The following is a 20,889-nucleotide window of genomic DNA, read 5'->3' on the forward strand; positions in this document are numbered from 1 at the left end:
CTTTCAACAGCACACACATAACCTATGTATGAATTAGGAAAGAAGTTCTCTTCCTGTGAGTAAATAAAGTTTCATGCCAAGGCATGCAGCCTAAAAGGTAGAAGGTAGCTGGGTTTCAGTACCACACAGCCCTCAGCCCGGTACCTTGTGGCAACTTCACAACTACCACAGAGCCTGGAGACGGTGGTGCCTAAAGAGCACTGAGTACATGTGGTGGTGCTACCGGGAAGATCTGAAAGGCTTTTTCCTCTGAAACCCACTGCAAACTGTGCAGCAGACTGGCCCAAGGGAAGCAAACTAAAGACAGACCAGATAGAAGTAAAAACTTAGTGCAAGTCTTAGAAGGAGTTTCTGGCCAAGCTGGAAAGATGAGCCACCTGTCGTGCAATGAGGATACAGGGAAAGCAGCTCAGGTGTTCTGTAGTCATTGAACACAGAGAAGGGAATGCCCAGAAATGTCTCAGTTTCCAAACACTGTCCAGAAAAATCTATTTCCATATATGCATACCTATAAATTACTTTGTTATCTAAGTTTTTAACTAAACTAGCTTCATCTCCAAAATATATGTCAAAGATTTTTGGTTGTCACCATCTTTACTAATATTTCTTTGTTCTGAGCCACCATCACCTCTTGGCAGAATTGTTACAATAGCTTCCTGATTGTTCTTCCTCCTTCCCTCTTGCCACCTAACTACTGAGTCTCAACTTTTAACCACATCAATCAGATTCCATTACTCCTCTACCATGTGTAGGGTTCTTCAACAGTAGTGGGAGCCATTGTTTCAAACTCCAGGTCTGTGCTAACCACGCCCATGCAGGCGGCGGCTCATCCAGCCATGCCCAGACACAGATGAGATGCTGCAGCACAGGAAATGGGATCTGGCTTCTCTAGCAGCTGACCAAGGGTTGTGCCAACATCTGCCTAAGTTGGGTTAATGCTCCAAGGGATGAACTTTGACCAATAAGAGACAAGAGATGGGACTGTTCCAAGAAGCCATAAGTTTTACATGGCCTGGCTAGAAAATATATCACCTGACTATACGACCAGCTCAGTTTTCCTGCAAGTTTCAGGATTACTTGGCAAAGTCTTTCCTCTTTCCTTGCCTTGCTTCCCTTTTTCCTTCATTCTTGCTGCTTTGGGTTTGTATCACTCAATAAAACCTCAGCACCTAGGTTATATCTCTAGCTCTCTAAGGAACAGATCCAAAACCCTACGAGGCAGGTAAAATGCACCTTCTCTGTATTCCTGTAATACCCAAAACTTTCCCCTGTAGAAGCACAGATTCTGGAGTCAGACGAATAATAGTTGTGCGCCTTTTGACAATGTTATTTTAATACCTCTCTGAGCCTTGTTTTTCTTATCTGTAAAATAGGAATTATAATAGACTCCACCTTGCTGAGTTGTTCTGAGCATTAACTGAGATAATCAATGTGCATGCTGTCAGATATATGGAAAACAATTAATAAGATGGGAATTATTATTATGTCTTATTTATCCCTCTATTTCTAGTGCTTAATATATCATCTGCAATATTGTGGGTGTGTTTAAAGCCTAAAATGTTTGCAACTATACATTTTCCGGTATTTTAAAAATGGCTAATAGGTGGTAAAGACCAAGAGATTTGTATGGTCTCAATAAAAAAAGATTGAGGAATCTGCAAAAACAAATTAAATATACACATGAATGCTTCCTAGAAAATGTTCCTTTACTACAAAATGAAATTCATTTTACTTGTGTTTTTTCCCTCTCTTAAATGAGCAGAAAAAAACAGTTGTCAGAAGTATAGATGTAGCCCTGGCCGGTTGGCTCAGTGGTAGAGCGTCAGCCCAGCGTGTGGAAGTCTTAAGTTTGATTCCCTGTCAGGGCACACAGGAGAAGCGCCCATCTGCTTCTCCACCCTTTCTCCTCTCCTTCCTCTCTTTCTCTCTCTTACCCTTCCACAGCCAAGGCTCCATTGGAACAAAGCTGGCCTGGGCCCTGCGGATGGCTCCATGGCCTTCGCCTCAGGCACTAGAATGGCTCTGGCTGCAACGGAGCAACTCCCCAGATGGGCAGAGTATCGCCTTCTGGTGGGCATGCTGGGTGGATCCCGATCTGGCACATGCGGGAGTCTGTCTGACTGCTTCCCTACTTCTAATTTCAGAAAAAAATAAAAAAAAAAAGAAGTATAGATGTAGTCACCTTAAGCATAAGATGTATTCCTGAGAAAACGTGTACAAATCAGATTTCTGTAAATCAAACTATATTTCACGTGCATTCAGAAAAAAAATCTTAAATGACTTTACCAGAGAATGCTGTGGTAAACAGCTCTGTAAAATGAAGACTTTTTCACATTCATTGATTATGCTGATTTACAATTTTGGTATATCTTAGGTTTTTATAAGGTAGAAAACATAACAATCATATATTAAATAAACGTGGATATATTAAAGAAATATATGGATCATTGTAGCTATGATGTTCATTTTCTCTAGTAAAGCAAACAAACTGAATAGAAATAAGAAGATTCTTTTATAACCAGTGCTATAAAAGTATAAGCAAATACATATATATTTATGCAGCCTTTTGTGGACACATATGTGCATATGGGTGCTATACACATGTAAAACCCACATAGGAAAAAGGAATATGCCGGACCAGTGATGGTGCAGTGGATATAGTGACCACCTAGGACACTGAGGTCCCAGGTTCAGACTATGAGGTTGCTGACTTGAGGGCTTGAGCCCAAAGGTCACTGGCTCTGGCTTGAGCCCCCGGTCAAGGCACATATGAGGGGCAATCAATAAACAACTAAGGTGCCACAACTTCGAGTTTGATGCTTCTCATCTCTCCCCCCACCCCTCAAAATGGGAAGAAAATGCATTAGAATGTTAATAATGATTATATCTGTATGAGAGTTCATAGGTGACTTTTATTTTTTTATGCTTTATTTTCAAAATATCTCTAGTGCAGGTGTGCTACTTTTTAAAAGGCCTCAAAAATTTTTTTTAAATAAATGGAACATTCTTTTCTGATACTTTCAGTTTTGCTAAAGAGTTGGAAAAGTCACCAGGTTTCATTCTCTGAAAACCCTTTCACAGAGAACATTTCTTTGTTCATCTTGCACTAATGGCTTGAAAAAAAAACAATAGTGATATTTCTGGCAAATGTTTTATGATCTCTGTTGTTCCTGACGGTCAAGCCACATTCCTAACTATGACTCAACTGACGGTACACAGGTATTGCTCCACTTCCTGTAAAGGCATAAGGTAAATGCTATGTCCTCAGGCTAGTTAGGCAATGTTCCTAGACAGGATTTCAGATGACTGTCTCTCTTACAGGAAGATGTACAGTTTTCCAGGCAAGAGGTGGCAACCTTGAGGATTCTGCTTTACATTGGGCGTCTGTGCCTTTGGCTACACTGTAGTATACTGACTCTCAATTAGAGGCTTATCATATAGTTACCATAGAATTTGTGTAGCTAATTGGAAAGCTTGCCTTTCTAGAAAATTCTTTGTTCTGCAGGTAATGGGTTAAGGTCTAGTTTCTTTTCTCTTCTCCCTTGGCCAGTCTTTTTTTAAAGCCACATTGTCAAACACCTACAACCTATAAGCTTGTCTCCTTTATTTTAAAAGGCATAATGATATAGGATAACAATAAAATCATGGTGTTTCTCTTGAGAATCATGTGAAAACATGTAAAAAATTACATTATTAAATCCAACAATAAAACTAGGTATTGTCTACTATCTTAAGTGTTCTGAAATCAAAGTTTCTGGATAGTGATCATATTGCAAATGATTATAATAATATTAATGAGATTCACTATTTAACCTCACCCATATTAATGCTTTTAACGTTTATTTTTTCCTCTTTTGAAGGAGGACATTGATAGCAATCACTCAACACTGATACCAAGAACCTACAGCATCCAAAAGAAAGACACATTAAGACACTAAGAGCCATTTTGCTTCCAGTACAACATCACTAATTACCAGAAAAATGAAAGTCTAAACCAGAATGAGATACCACTTCAGACCCATTAGAATCGCTATCAAAAAAACAAAACAAAACAGAAAATAGTAAGTGTTGACAAGAATGTAAAGAAAATGGAACTTCTGTGTATTGCTGATGAGAGTACAAAATGGCGTGCCACTGTGCAAGAGTCAAACATTCCTTAAAAAGTTAAACATAGCATTACCATGTGATATACACAAAATAATTGAAAGCAGGACTCCAACAGATATATGTACACCAATGTTCACTGAAGTATTATTCTATTCACAATAGCCAAAAAGAAACAACATAAATGCCTACCAACAGATGAATGAATAAATAAAATGTCATACACACATACAATGGAATATTATTTAGCCTTAAAAAGGAATGAAATTATGATACATGCTACAACATAGCTCAACCTCAAAAAGTCTATGGTAAGTGAAATAATCAACACAAAAGGACAAATATTGTATGATTCCATTCATTTGAGGAGGTACCCAGAATAGGGAAACTTATAGAGACAGAAAGTAGAACAAGGTTAGCAGGTGCTAGAGAAAAGGAAAGGTAGAGACTTAAGTGTTTAATGGGTACAGCGCTTTGGTTTGGGATGATGAAAAAGCTCTCAAGTTGGACAGTGTGATGACTGCACAACACTGTAGATGACTTAATGCCACTGAATTGTATACTTAAAAATAGCTAAGATGGCAAATCTTAAAAAAGAGATAACTTAAAGTTTAAACAAAAATAATAACAATATAGCATAGGTTTACAACAGACATAAGAGCAAAATGTGGAACAAGACAAAGATTGGGAGGAGAAAAATAAAAGTATGTATTGTTAGGTTCTTATGCTTTAAGTGAAGGGGTATAATATCCCTTGAAGGTAGACTGTCGTATTAAAGATATAAACTGTAAACCCCTAAAGCAGGGGTCCCCAAACTACGACCCATGGGCCACATGCGGCCCCCTGAGGCCATTTATCCGGCCCCTGCCGTACTTCCAGAAGGGGTACCTCTTTCATTGGTGGTCAGTGAGAGGAGCACAATGACCATCTCATTAGCCAAAAGCAGGCCCATAGTTCCCATTGAAATACTGGTCAGTTTGTTGATTTAAATTTACTTGTTCTTTATTTTAAACATTGTATTTGTTCTGTTTTGTTTTTTTACTTTAAAATAAGATATGTGCAGTGTGCATAGGAATTTGTTCATAGTTTTTTTTTATAGTCCGGCCCTCCAATGGTCTGAAGGACAGTGAACTGGCCCCCTGTGTAAAAAGTTTGGGAACCCCTGCCCTAAAGCAATCACTGAAATAAGAAAACAAAGTAATAAGCTAATAAGCCAACAAAGACATAGAATACAATCATAAAATACCAAGAGTGAAAATATAGCTTGACTCATTCTTTAAAGAAATTTCTTGTTAAAATGCAGTACATTTTTTTTTATCACTCAGTAGCAGGTTAACTTATTAAAATTGACTCAGAAGTATAATTAAGTCAATGAAAATAAATGACAAAAGCACTTACTGCCCAAACTGGTGATGTAAAGCCCAGAATTGCAGCCTTAGCTCCATCAGCAACATAAGGAATAATATTTTCTCCCAGACGTGTATCTCTGTACAAGGCTCTAAGAATATTTAAAGCATGAACCTAGAATAAAAAGTTCAAAATTAGCTGTGGGTTAAAGACTGTTGTAATTCTAAATATGCACATACCTAATAGCATAACCTCAAAACAAAACAATTATCAAATTACAAGAAGATACAGACAATCCACAAATGAAATAGCAGATTTTAATAACACACCACATAATTGATAATTCAATTTTTAAAAAGTTAGTATCTTTGAACAATATAATAAAAATGCTGATCCAACAGATATATTTAGAATCCTATCCCTAAAAGAAACAATACACTTTTTCATGAAACATTCATTTTTTTAAAAATGACCTCAAACCTAGTCACAAATACAGTCTCAATAAATACCAAACAATTAATTTCTTACAGATTACGCTCTGATCACAGTGGAAGAAAGTTTGAAATCTATTTTGTTAAAATACTTTTAAAACTGACATACTTTTAAATAGTGGCCAAAGAAAAAACTTTGAAATATTTAGAACTGGACAATAATAAAAGTCCTATACATCAACACCTGTGGAATGCACATTAAGTAGAATTTTTTTTTAATTACTAAATACTTGTATTAAAAACAAAAGACTAAAAATAAGTGTCCAATTAATACCACAGAAAAAGAACAATAAATTCAAAATACAGAAAGTTAAAAAAGCAAAAAATTAAAAAATAGCAATGATATAACTAAGAGCATTAACAAAACCAAAAGCTGAAGCTATTTCTTTGAAATATAAATAAACTTCTAACAAGACAAATCAAAAAAGAGAAGAAAATAAGCAATATCAAAAATACCAAAGAGGATGTGGTTATAGACATATCAGATAATAAAACAAAAATAATACTATAAATAATAATTTTAATCAATTGAAAAAAATCAAGACAAAATTAATAATTTCCTAGAAAAAAAGAATTGTAAAGCTAGATAGATATCTCTATTATAAAGAAAATCATCAGTTAAAAAACCTACCCACAGATAAAAAAAAAAACAAACAGAAAACAAAACAAAACCCAACAAAATAACTACAACCATGTAAAATATATGTACATTATTTTATGAAGAAATTCTACCAAATAGTCAAAGAATAGATAATCCCACTCTTACAGAACTGTTAGAAAAGACTCCCAAACTTATTTTATCAGTCTACTACAACCTGGGTATAATTTTCTGTATGCAAAGACTGAATTATATTAAAAAGTTAATATAATTCATGTATAAAATATTTTCAAATTTTAGAAAGAAATTTATCTCAAAAGTTGTTTGAAAGCATTCAATAAAATTCAATTTCTTTAATGAGATAGATACAAAACAGATTAAAAACCAGGAAATACCAAAAGAACTTTTCCAAACAAAATTGTACTACAAGTTCCATAGTGAAGAATGTGATAACAAAACTGTTTTAAAGATTAAGAATTAGAAAGGTAAAACAAATTAGCATTTTTTACTGAGGATATGATTATCTACAAAGAAAATTCAAGAGAATTTACAGACAAGTCATTAGTTGTATTACAGCAAGTCACCATTTCACACCAAGATGGTTTAAGAGGAAACATTATTTGGAAATTAAACTTGGCTCTTACTAATCTTAAAAAAAGTTGATAAAAAAAACCATGAAAAGATGTGCCAGTTGGCTCAGTGGCAGTGTATCAGCCTGGCATGTAGATGTCCCAGGTTCAATTCCCAATCAGGGTACACAGGAGAAACAACTATTTGCTTTTCCACCCTTCCTCTCCTTCTTTCTCTTTCTCTCTCTTCTGCAGCCATGGATTGATTGGTTCAAGTGCATTGGCCCTGGGCGCTGAGGATTGCTCTGTGGAGCCTCTGTCTCAGGTGCTAAAAGTAACTTGGTGGCGAGTATGGCCCCAGATGGGCAGAGCATTGGCTATTTGACAGGGGTTCTGGGTGGATCCTGGTTGGGGCATATCCGGAAGTCTGTCTCCCTATCTCCCTTCCTCTCGCTTGGAAAAAGAAGAAAAGAAAAGGAAAAAAAATGATGTGTAGATGATACCATTCATGTAAAAAAAGGTCATAAGGGATGAAAAAAGCGTAAGAATCATTTGAATTAGTGATTATAGAACAGGAGGAATAAAGGGGAATGGGATGGGGAGGAATCAACAGTGTATACAATTCTATCTTAATGTTTCACTTCTTAAACTTGGAATTGGTTTCATGGATGTTCATACAGGGGACATTTTTATAAACTGAAATATTTCACAGATACATAATAAAAATAATAAAGAAATGAACCATGGTAGAAAAGAAGAAAAGCAAATCACCAACTAACACCTAGAAGACCAGTAAGAGACAAATTTAAATATTTTACTAATTTAATAAAAATGATCACTAAAATACCATTAATGAACTTGAAGTAGAGTCAGGCAATAATTATCCAGTACTCTTTAAAACCAAACTCCATTATTTTTGGATGTTCTTACATAAAATAGTACTTTTTTTAAGTGATAGTCTAGGAAAATAGAAGCAATTATATTTTTTCACATTTTATTGGAAAATATTTTTAAATGATCTTCTGTGAAAAGTGATTAATATAACCATATGTACTTGTTGCACATTTCAGTACATTCAGGCCTCCAAGAGTTGAATAGACTATCCTATAATGAAGCATTTACTGAGAAAGCCTAGACAAGAAGTATTTAACAGGCATTTACTCTGGTGGGCTCAGGAGGGCTGGGGTGGAGCCGGGAGGAGTACTTAATCCAACTTCCTACACTCACATACACATATAATTAGCCCAATTTTAGCAGTGACTGAAAGGGACTAAATAATAACTAAAATTAAAATCTGAATATAGCAAAAGTCAAACACTACATTTTAGGTTAATAGTCAACTGCTCAATTACAAAATGTAGATCAACTTGAAGAAGCACACAGGACATTTTAAAGAGATAACACATTCACTTTTAAATTTTGAGAGGCTAAATAGTACCATATTTTTCACTCCATAAGACGCACTTTTTTCCCCCCAAAAGTGGAGAGGAAAATGCCCGTGTGTTTTATGGAGCAAAAAATATGGTATTTTATTAAATATTTTAACACATCATTTGATTCAGATTATCTTTTTCTTATTTCCTCCTTAAAACCCTAGGTGTGTCTTATGGTCAGTTGTGTCTTATGAAGCGAAAAATATGGTATTTCAAAATATTTAAGTTGGATGTTTTCACCAGAGTTTAAAAGTAGTTCATTTTGACCAGTATATATATCAATTAAAGCAATCGTTTATTTTGTGGACAGGAAGGACCCCAGCAGTGGTGGGATTCAAATAATTTAACAACTGATTCTCTACCCTAATGACCTTTTTAAGTATAAAAAAAGATCTTCTGAAAGGTAGTTTACTGTTTCATGCATTTAATACTTAAATAAGAACAATAAAAGAGGTACACAAAGCTAGATTGTTATAAGAAAGAGTATTAAAATATTAATAAAAAATTCTTAAATAATACCTGACAAAAACAATACGTGTTGTCACCCCCTGGTTGTTTGGCACTTTTTCTCTTTACATTATATGTTTGTTTACTTAAGTAACAAATGCAAGGGAATTAAAATGTAGTATTTCATCAAAGATATAGTAAGTTTTATGAAATTAATAAATAAATATTACAAGCATAGTTCGTCAAAGTTTTTTCACCTATGAATGGAATGAACATTACTACGGGTGCTTAGAATATGCTGTTGTACAGATGAAAGTTAAAAAAGAGTAAGGAACATGAATTCGTGATCTCCACATTGGGCAGTTGCCCTGGCACCCACCTTAGAGAGAACCCTGGTTACAAGTGCCATTTTATCAACCAGTTGACCAAACTCAACAAAAAATTAGGTATAGGTTCTGCTGAATCGGTGAGAACCAGCTGAATCCACCACTGCACCCCAGTGAAAAACCAAAAAGAAAGAAATCTAAATAAGCCTTAAATGTCTGTCCTATCTTCAAGAGTTCTATATTATTAGTGGATAGTTTTTTGTTTTTTTTCTTTTTAAGTACAGCAAAGATTTAAAACCACTGCTTTCCAAGCAGGGTTTGTGTATTTCTATTATTACCTGGGAGACTGTACTCTGTGAGTCATCAGTAGGCCCAGCCAAAGAGATTAACTCTTTCATTGTTATTTTCAACAAATCCATTTTGCCTTTCTTAGGTTCAGATGCCAACAATGCCTATGGAAAAACAAGGCAAAAATTAACAAGGTTCTTAATTTGCAACTTCCCAGAATCAATCCCAAATGCAAAATCCCCTTTATAAAAACAGGTGGTATCAAGTACATTCATTAAGCCATGTTGCCTTGAGCAAGAAATTTAACCTCTTCCTCCCGCAGATTCATCTGTAAATTAGGTAAAGGTGATATTGGGGAACCTCTAAGGGCACTTCTAGTTAGCTTGTTAATCATATAATTTCTAAGAGGTTGAGAATGGCTTTTGTTGACAACTCTTTTAGGAACCATAATTAGGTGGCAGGTTTCAGATAAAATAAGCAAGTCAGTTTTAGTAACAAATTTACGCAACAACAACAAAAAAAATAGTCTTTATTTAATAAACAAAAAATACCTCAGGATGAAATTTATTTTAAGAATTTGTAAACTCCCCAGAGACTGATCAGTTAATTCTCACAGAATGGTCTCTTATCTGGAGGGCTATTAAACGGTAGCACTGGAAAATCCATGGGACAAAAGAGAATACTACAAACTCAAAAGGGGTCCCATACTTAAATTTTCAGATGTTCATTTACTTTGTGTCTAACATTTGCCAGTGTTCAACAAACACAAAAATAGTATATCAAACCATTTGAGACAATAAAAAGGAATGAAGTACTGATACATGCTACAACATGGATAAACCTTGAAAACATTAAGCTCAGTGGAAGAAGTCAGACACAAAGATCACATGTTAGGCAAATCTACAGACAGACAATAGATCAGAGGTTGTGTAGGGCTGAGAGTAACAGCAGTATTTCATAGGTAACTACTGCTATATAATATTATACAATTTATCCATTCTCCTGTTGGAGAATACACTTGGGTATGCCAAGGCTGTGAGTTCAATCCCCGGTCAGGGCACATAAAAATCAACCAACAAATGCCTAAATAAGTGATAAAACAAATCAATGTCTCTCTCTCTCTCTCTTTCAAATCAATAAATTTAAATGAATAGAATAGAATAGAATAGAATAGAATAGAATAGAATAGAATATACAGACTATAACAGGACCTATTTCATAGGGCTATAGAAAGAGTAAATGAGATAATATATGTGTAATAAGTACTTACAAATGTTAGCTATTATTAGGATTATTTTATATATGGACATGTTATGGAAGGATTAAAAAGAAACTATTAGCCCTGGTTGCCTACAGAGTTTTAGGGTCTTGAAATAAGTTTGAGAGGAAGGCTGTTTTCTTTTAATTCAAGAAAAGGCAACATGTGCACTTCCTGGAAGTGAGCAATGAATGTGCCACAGGGATGTCTGTCTACTTAATAAACAGGCAGAAATCTATACCACCCTCTGTTCATTATAAGGCTGACCTCTTAGAGGGTTTGTTCCAAGAACAGATCTGTCACAGGAACATACTGTCCACACATTAAAACAAAGCTATAAATGCTATGGTATTGAAAAGACAGAAATGTCTCTTATGCAATGCTCCCTCAACATGTCAAGGGTGTTAGAATGCGCTATTATCAGAAGACAAAGAAATAACTATGGTCCTGTAGACAGTACCTGTATGTAGAAAGGAATTCCAGCGCTGCGCCTTGTAGCACAGAGTTTAGATGAAGGATCACTGCATTTAATTTCCTCTAAAACATTCCATAACCACTGTTCTGGTAGCTTTTGCAGACTCACATTAGGGCATCTAAAAGGCATACATAAAGCAAACATTTGCAATTACCAGGTACCAAAAGTTTAAAATTCAAACTATTAATACACATGGCCACTGTTAGAAAAGAATACACATCCTCACATTTGGAGGGAGAAAAACTAAAAAAATGTCTCATTTTCTACTTTTGCCTACTTTCCTCTTTTTTCTGGGTCTTAGGATTTGAAGCTATTAGAGATTCTATTCTTACAAAAGCACATAAAGCATGTGTCTTGTCTACAAATAAGTTTTAATACCTAGGCTTGCACCCACGCTCAAAATGGTCAAAAAGAGGGTTAATCAAGCCCTCACATATGTTCTATACTACTGCAAACTCCAGAGTGCCAAAAAGAGGACATGACTTTATAGTTCATGATAATTTATGTCTCAGATTTATAGAGATTATATATATTCAAAGAAAACACATTTTAAAGTACATTTTAGTAATTGTTTTTATCTATCTCAAAATGTGGACTATCACAAATGAAAATTTCAACCAGATCCTCTAGAGAATTAATAAAGCAAGTTATCTAGGAAAAAGCATAGACATTTTCAGGTTATTTGGACATTAGGTTTTATTCTAGGGTGCTTAAAACCATTTATTTATTAATGTTTTTAAAATTGTAAACTCAGGCCCTACCAGATTATATGGCATTATCCCACGAAATACCATATTCAGTGGTAGACAGACAACAATTCTTTTTAGGAGGATCATAATTGGATTTAACTGAAATTAATAGATATGATATATGCTATAGTAGTCCCTCTTTACCTGAAGGGGAGACATTCCAAGACCCTGGGTGGACGCCTGAAACCACAATAAAACTAAACCCTATATATACCATGTTTTTTCCTAGACATACATATCTATGATAAAGTTTAATTTATAAATTAGACACAGTTAGGGATTAAAACAGTAACCAATAATAAAATAGAACAATTATAACAATGCACTCTAATAAAAGTTATGTGACTGTGGTGCCTCTCTCTCTCAAAACAAGGTATTGTACACACAGCGAGGATGGTCTGGACAAAGGGATGATTCATGTCCTGATGGCTAGAGATTTCATCACGCTACTCAGAAGAGTGCACAATTTGAAACTTATGAACTGCTTATTTCTGGAATTTCCATTTAATATTTTCAGACAGAGGCTGACCACTGGTAACTAAAACCCGGAAAGTGAAACCTCAGATAAGGGAGAACTAATGTACTTTTGTAAATTGAACACATTCTGCTGAAAGGTAACTGATTTCTAATTTGTAGTGAGAATTAGATCTCTTAGAAACAATGTGGGAGGATTTTTTTTGCTTATTCTACTTTGGTTTAAGATAAACAACTTCAGTTTCTGACTAAACATCCAAGTAGCAACTCAAATATAGTTGTTTGTGCCTTGCATAGAACAAAATAAATATAAATAATCCTCCACTAAAGGAGGCATTTAAAAAAGTTTGCTGTGGGGCTCCCCCAAAATATTATTTCAGCCATAAATGTTACAATCAAATTTCCCTACTCCCAGCAGGCTCTGTAATTTTAAATGTTTCCTTTTAGCATGGCTTAAAATCTATCATCTCACCCTGCTTCTTCCCACTAAACCCCCTCAGCAGTCCAAAGCAGCCATCAACAATCTGAACCACAAAATTAAAAGAAGTTCTAAAGCATAACAACCAAATGCAATGTGTGAGCCTTGTTTAGATTTCAACTTGAAGAAAACAAATGTAAAAATTATCTTTTCAAATAATAAAGAAAATGTATATATGTACTGCATATTACATAACAACAAGGAATTATTTATAAGAAGTGCCAATGGCACTGTGGACACAGAAAACTGTCTTCATTTTTTAGAAATGCATATTGAAATATATAGAAGTAGAAATAACAAATCAAAGATATACTTTATTCAGCAAACTGCAATGAAACAGATAGGTGAAACTTGAGTGCAGGAAACTTCAGTAACTTAAATCTGTGTTATATAGGTCAAGGCAGTTCAATTATGTTATCCTACTTTTATGTATATGTAGATATGTGTTAGAAATTTTTGTTTTATATATGTTCATATATTTATGTTTAAAATGTTTGAAAATTTCATAATAAAAATAATCTATCCCATATCTTATTTATAGGGATTGAAGTTAATTCCCATCATTGGATTTATATCTTTTAAAATTTAAGATAAATGCTTGAGTTGCATGAAATAATTTCTCTAGTTTATTACTAACATTGCCAGCTTGGTATAATCCTCACACAGTTAGTTAGTTGCCCAATCAAAACCTGAAATCCAAATTCCTCAGAGCAGCTAAATGCTAATGAAACAGTTGTGGATTGCTGCCTCCTTTTGATCATTCTTCATTGTCTCTCAAATATATTCGGGTTAATTTACCCCACAATGGCTGAGCAGGGAAAAGACAAATAAAGAGAATTCAAGCAAAAGTTATCTTTTTGTGATCTACCCATTCAAAAAAGAAGTTGGAGACACAGGGGTGGAGTAAGTAAAAACTACTTAGTCTATGATTATGGATGGATTTCAGTTACTTGTATTTTCTTCCCTACCAGAGAGGACCACTAGCAATGGAGAGCTGGTTTATAGATAAGGCTGCAGTCTGAAGTCAAGTCTCCTGTAGGAATTCACTATGTAAGGGCAGAAAGTAAAGGCAAGAGATGGGGGGGGGGGGGGGTATTTCTATTTCCTTATGTTCCTATCAAGTGCACTGAGATACCAGTACAGCAAATCCTAGTTCAGTCACGCTCTTCAGTGTGTCAGTGAGCTGATGTGCAGAGGTTCTAAGCAAAACCAACGAATCTGAGAAGGCAGTCTGGGATCAGGGTAAGCCGTTTCACTATGCATCACCCTTCCTTCCCTGAACTTATGATGGCTCTTGACTATCAACAAATCATGATCTAATTCATTTTCCATCTTGATCAAATTTTCCGGCTTGAAAGATAGCCTATGACCTGGCCCCAACCCTCCTACTTGAATCTTACCTTAAAAGTTTTTCCAGGCCCTGGCCGGTTGGCTCAGCGGTAGAGCGTCGGCCTAGCGTGCGGAGGACCCGGGTTCGATTCCCGGCCAGGGCACACAGGAGAAGCGCCCATTTGCTTCTCCACCCCTCCGCCGCGCTTTCCTCTCTGTCTCTCTCTTCCCCTCCCGCAGCCAAGGCTCCATTGGAGCAAAGATGGCCCGGGCGCTGGGGATGGCTCTGTGGCCTCTGCCCCAGGCGCTAGAGTGGCTCTGGTCGCAACATGGCGACGCCCAGGATGGGCAGATTATTGCCCCCTGGTGGGCAGAGCGTCGCCCCTGGTGGGCGTGCCGGGTGGATCCCGGTCGGGCGCATGCGGGAGTCTGTCTGTCTCTCCCCATTTCCAGCTTCAGAAAAAATGAAAAAAAAAAAAAAAAAAAGTTTTTCCAGGCCCTGGCCGGTTGGCTCAGCGGTAGAGCGTCGGCCTGGCGTGCGGGGGACCCGGGTTCGATTCCCGGCCAGGGCACATAGGAGAAGCCCCCATTTGCTTCTCCACCCCCCCCTTCCTCTCTGTCTCTCTCTTCCCCTCCCGCAGCCAAGGCTCCATTGGAGCAAAGATGGCCCGGGCGCTGGGGATAGCTCCTTGGCCTCTGCCCCAGGCGCTAGAGTGGCTCTGGTCGCAGCAGAGCATCGCCTCCTGGTGGGCAGAGCATCGCCCCTGGTGGGGGTGCCGGGTGGATCCCGGTCGGGCGCATGCGGGAGTCTGTCTGACTGTCTCTCCCCGTTTCCAGCTTCAAAAAAAAAGTTTTTCCAAATTTTTGTACAATCTTCTGTTCCAGCAAAGTTATTCGCTTTGCTGGCCCCCATGCTCTCTCTCTCTCTCTCTCTCCCCATATTCCCAACTAACCAGTTGGTTATGGCCTCAACACTTAGCCCTTTTACACAAATTGGTGAAGCTTCACCAAATATTGCATCTCACAAGGACCTTTCCTTTCTTGAAGCTTCTGATGTACTCAGAACAAGTACTATGCACAAGGTGAACAAGGGGTCAGCACAGTGCCATGGAAGAGGCGGAATTTGTGCTGGACTTGGAAGGATGTATTGGGAGAATGGCGGAAAGCCCACATATGTGGGGTTAAGGAAGTAGGAAATGATGACCGAGGAAATAACATATAAAGGCCCTAGAGGCAATGCCCTAATTTAGATTCTGGGTTATTATAACTATAAACAGTTAATACCCCTTGAGTATTGCATAAAAAGACTAAATGCTCCTTGTTAAATTGGGGAATTTGAAAACAAAGGCCAGAAGAATGTTCAACAAGGTCAAGGCTGGCAAAGTGCCCTCACTAGAGCCCTCTCTGCCCACTGCCAAGGATCTAGGAACCTCAGGAACTCTGGGAAACGCTCAGGAACTGACTCCTACCATCCAGTCCAGACCTTGTTGTGTTCCACAACTTCCCCGGGTCAGATCAGCTTTCCTGCAGAATACCTCCACTGTCCGGTTTCCAATCTGGACTCTGCAGTGGGACCTTGTTTCTCCGGATTCCCTTGCTTCCCAGCTCTGTCTCTTTCAGTCCAGTCCTGCCCTTGCCACACCCCAGAATTGGTCTAATAATAGAATTCCCACTCTTTTTTACTAAAATGAAACATGTAATATTTTAAGCAAAATCCATTTACCAGTTTTGTTCAAATCAGAATACTGAAAATATGTTTGCCTACCACTGGAAGAAAATTAAAATGTTTATTACATATCAAATACAACACTAGGTTTTTCATACCTAATCTTACCCTGCAACAAATAAATCAGTGATAAGGTTTTATTTCCCTCAACTGACAGACAGGATAATACATCACAGTGATAAAGAGGACAGGCTATTATTTAACTTAGAATCCTTGAACTGCCACCTAATAACTGTGTGATCCAAGACAAGTTACAAAATCTCTCCCTGTCTCACTTTCCTTTACTATAAAATGAAAACTGTCGGGAGGATTATTTGAGTTTATTCTTATAAAGTGTTTAATAAGTTCTTAATAGTTGTTTTCTAAGATTAGTATCTGTTATTATGAAAAAAGCAAGTATTAAAGAGTTTCACTTGAAGTTCTGATAAAGATGGAAAAAATGGTTTACATTTTGACAAGACACATCATGCTCTCTCCACAACACATACTAATAATAACCAAAATATACATATAGAACCCCAAAACCAACTGAGCTAAAAAAAGAGATAATTATCTGGGTAAAATGGAACAGAAATGCGAAGCAGCAGATGTGCCGACACCAGAGACCTGCAGGGTTACAGGTCTAGAAACAGCAGCGGTGGCCTAGAGGTCAGTTCTGATGACCTCAGTAACTCACCTTACTCCTGGAAAACGGTGAATTTCAGCAGCCTCCTCTCCCGTGAAAGGAGGTTGAAGAGGAGCTACTGCCAGAGCTGCCTGGGGCTACAGCAGGAGGCAGAGCCAAAGACCCAGGGAGACTCTGAACCAGGCTGACTACCAACTTGATGACCAAACCTGTGACATCCCCAGTGTCACTGTAAATGGGAGACCCAAAATGCCACTATCTAATCCAGTTCCTTGATAGAGGAATGAGCCCAGAAGGATAAATAAATAAGCCAAAAGGCTCCTAATTGTAGCCAGCAAACCAAAATTCAAAACAGAAATAGGTTTTATATTAAGAAAGACAATCTAATAAATCAATAATTAGAACATAAATTCAGTCCACATGGAACTTGATTTTACAAAGCAGGCTGACAAAGACCTTAAAATAACTTTAGAATACTCAAGAGATAAATGAAGGCATAACTCCTATATTAAAAGAGCAAGAAATTATAAAAAATAAGCAGTACTGAAGAACAGGCACATATGAAAATAAGAGAAGTGATGAATTCTAGAGAAGTTTAATAACTTAGAAGACAGTTTTCTGGGAAATGCACCCAAACTAGTACACAAAACGATAAAAATACATATGTGTGTGTACATATGTGTATATATGTCTGCCTCTCAGAGACCTGCATAAAAAGAAATTCTAAAGAAAATACTTCAGGAAAGTTAAGAAAATCTAGAGCAGTCTCAATGTGGTATGTACTAGACAACTTGAACTTAACATGCCCCAGACAAAACTCCTGGTCTTTCTCCAAAATTTTACTCTATCTACAGTCTTTCCTATCCTAGTCTATGAACAGCACATTTTAGGCAAAAAATTTTGGAGTCATTCTTTCTCTCGAATAGCAAACCTGTCAATATATCCTGTCTGTTATACCTTCAAATTATATCCAGAAACAGATCAAGTCATCACCATCTCTTTCTTGAATTACCATAATATTGTAACCTCCTAACTGGTCTTTCTGCTTTTACTGTTCTCAGCACAGAAGTCAAAGTAATCCTTTGAAAGGCAATATTATACTCTGTTCACAAACCCTCCAATGGCTCCCCATTTTACTTAGAGTAAAAGCCAAAGTCTGTACTGTATCTTATACTATCTAGTCCTCATTGTCTCTCTGATCTTTTATCTTCTACAATTCTTGCTTACTCTACTAAGGTCACAAATAGTTTACTTGCTATGCCATAAATACCCTCAGCCCATGCCTCTCAACTTTTGCACCTGACCTCTCTGCCTGGAATGCTCTTCTTCCAAATATACTACTGTTGATTATACTATTCACTATACTTATGAATATGTTCACATCTTTCATGCTAATTTTTAAAATCAAGTTTAAAAAAAAGAGGGACACAGAAGTTCATTTATCCAAGGCTATATAGCTAATAAACTAGTAAGTGACAGAAGGAAAATTAAAATGTAGATTGACAGTAAAGTCCATGCTTAGTAAAAAGGCATTACTCCAAGGTGCCTGCCCTAAATGCTCAGTTACACATTTGACTTGATCTTGCTCATGATACAGATATGATCAACTTTCTATTATTTCCATCAGTGGATTTCATTCACTCATCTGGAAGAAAAGATCTATTAAAGTACTTAATAGTTGTCTGGCACTACATTGTGGCCTAGGAAGAGAGTAGTAGAATAAAAATTCTAAATCATACATAATTCAGAAAGCATGTTTTTGTGGCTTTTAAATGTATTACTAAGAATTCAGTGTTTTTAAGAAAGAAACTTTCTTAATCATGTTTTATTTAGGTAACATTTCAGATTGATTTCAATTCCTGAATATTTACCATCAGAACGGGGTTAAAGTAATTTTTATATAAACTGGGTGATCTGGATGAAAAGCTAGCTAGAGAATTAAAATATCCTACAGAATCCTGGCTGGATAGCTCAGCTGGTTAAAGCATGTCCCAATACACCAAAGCTGCGAGTTCAATCCCTGGTCTAGGCACATACAAGAATGAACCAATGAATGCACAACTAAGTAGAACAAGAAATAGATGCTTCTCTCTCTCTCTCTCTCCTCTCACTTCCTCTCTCTCTAAAATCAAATAAAAGTTAAAAAAATATATCCTAAAGAAAATCCACTCAGCAAATAATTTACTTGTAACTGATTTTAGGTGAACTGTGTCTCATTCATTCTGGAGGTATTCCAACTCCCAGACAACTGGGGACATTTATTACTGGTAATAAACTGTTTTCTTATGTTTACCAAATGATCACCACTGGCCTAAAGAAATTATTTCACCTGCAAACAAAAAGCAACTAATATATTTTAAACATGAAGTACATTTAAAGCCAAGATATGAAACAAAATATCTAGAAAATTACAAGACTCAATTGCCAGGAAACTAGTTATAATTTCAACTGAGTAGAGTTTAAGCCTCTGCTGGTATCTTCATTTCCCAAATAATCATTAATTTACCACACTGTTATCACTAACAGCTTTTAGCATGAGAAGAAAGAAGATCTTCTCTCTTTCACATAAACAGACTTTAATTTTATCAGGTTCAAGGGCAATTCCAAAAGAAAATTTGTTCAAACAAGTAAGTTGTTTGGCTGAGAAAAATAAATATCAATAAAAACAAAGCTATTTATATACTGATTGTTAATAAACTTTTACCTTACTATGGCTCCTTATTTCTCTTCCCTTGATTTTTCATTTGCTTATCATTAAATTTAATTCTAAATGCAAAAAAAAAATGAGTTTTGCGACAAAATCAGAATGTGCCCCTAACCTTGATGTAAAGTAGTAAATGATGTATGTGTACTCAAGCTCAAGATCATCAATCATCACCATCACCATATGAACGAAAACAGCTATTAACAATTTCAAAAATAACAAACTCTTAGCCCAGCTATTCAGAATACTACAGTTAGTACTAAAACACTGGATCTCACATATCAGATTGTATTCCCCCATGTATAAGATGCTCCCATGTATAAGACACACCTTAATTTTGGGGCCCGAAATTTGAAAAAAAAAATGTATTACATAAAGTTATTGAACTCAAGTTTTATTCATCATAAAATTCATACAACTCATTACTGTCAAAACTCCCATCCATTAGCTTATCCTCATCTGTGTCTGGTGACAAATCACTGTCTTCAACAATGAGCGCAAAAACAAGCACAAAAAAGTGGGAAATGCAAGTAAAAAAAAAAAACTACAACCACTATATAAGATGCACTCTGTTTTTAGACCTCAAATTTTTCAACAAAGGTGCATCTTATACATGGGAAAATACGGTAAATAATACAGAAGCAACCAAGGCAGGAATAGTACTGGTCTAATATACAATACAAAGACATAAGAGTTTTATTCCTTCATACAGATGAAAGAGAGGAAACTAAAAAACATGCACCTAAATACATGTAAAAAATTTTAAAGGAGCGTCACTTTCAGGGAAAGTAAAAAAAGATAATATGGTCATTTTAAAATCACTTCCAAACCCCTATCATATCAATGTTCTTATGAGGAATTCCAATTTCCCTACTCTCCCAAGTCCAAAGTTTTGTGAAGCAAAGCTTTAACTGCTATACCAGAAAACACTAGTCAGACTATTGACTTCCAACTGGAGTAAGGAGGAGGGGGGCTATACCCCTATGCCTGGAGCAGAATACTCTTTAGGTTTGGAAGAAAAATTGTCCACAATGTAAAAAGAGGCTACATGCTTTAAATACTCCATGGACTACATCTACTAATGGTACTGAACAGAGTGATCTAAGGTTCCAAGTACAGTTAGGAAAAGAGTCAGGATGAGGATAAAAACAGCTTGGAGAGACACAGTACACTATCTGAGAACAGAAACCTTATACGTACTTACTTATTATATACATTCATATAGCTTCTCAACTGTCCTATCCAGCCCATTTCCCCTCTACTATGCAACTCTGTAACACACACATATGTACTTTATTGTTGATAACCATAAAGCTACTTACTATGGTTCTTCATAATGTTTGTACAATTCCTAAGATAACTTTTATTTTTATATCCATCTGGTTAAAGCCTTTAAAAAAGAAAAAAAGATTTCCAGGGAGCACAAAATCCAAAGTCCTTATTCTGTTTCACAAAGCTCTACATAATT

The 20,889-nt window shown here is 36.3% G+C and overlaps 1 protein-coding gene across 2 annotated transcripts in view; it reads right to left on the reverse strand.

The window, feature by feature from the left end:
* Positions 1–20,889, reverse strand: part of THADA (THADA armadillo repeat containing) — a 360,995-nt gene that overhangs the window by 249,750 nt on the left and 90,356 nt on the right. For both annotated transcript variants that reach the window (XM_066267026.1, XM_066267025.1), the window contains exons 23-25: positions 11,322–11,454; positions 9,654–9,767; positions 5,503–5,625 (exon numbers count right to left, since the gene is read on the reverse strand). In XM_066267026.1, coding sequence (XP_066123123.1) covers positions 5,503–5,625; positions 9,654–9,767; positions 11,322–11,454 — 370 coding nt within the window. The remainder of the gene's footprint in view (positions 1–5,502; positions 5,626–9,653; positions 9,768–11,321; positions 11,455–20,889) is intronic.

Source organism: Saccopteryx bilineata, chromosome 3, assembly GCF_036850765.1.
Source record: "Saccopteryx bilineata isolate mSacBil1 chromosome 3, mSacBil1_pri_phased_curated, whole genome shotgun sequence".
Lineage (NCBI taxonomy): Eukaryota > Metazoa > Chordata > Mammalia > Chiroptera > Emballonuridae > Saccopteryx > Saccopteryx bilineata.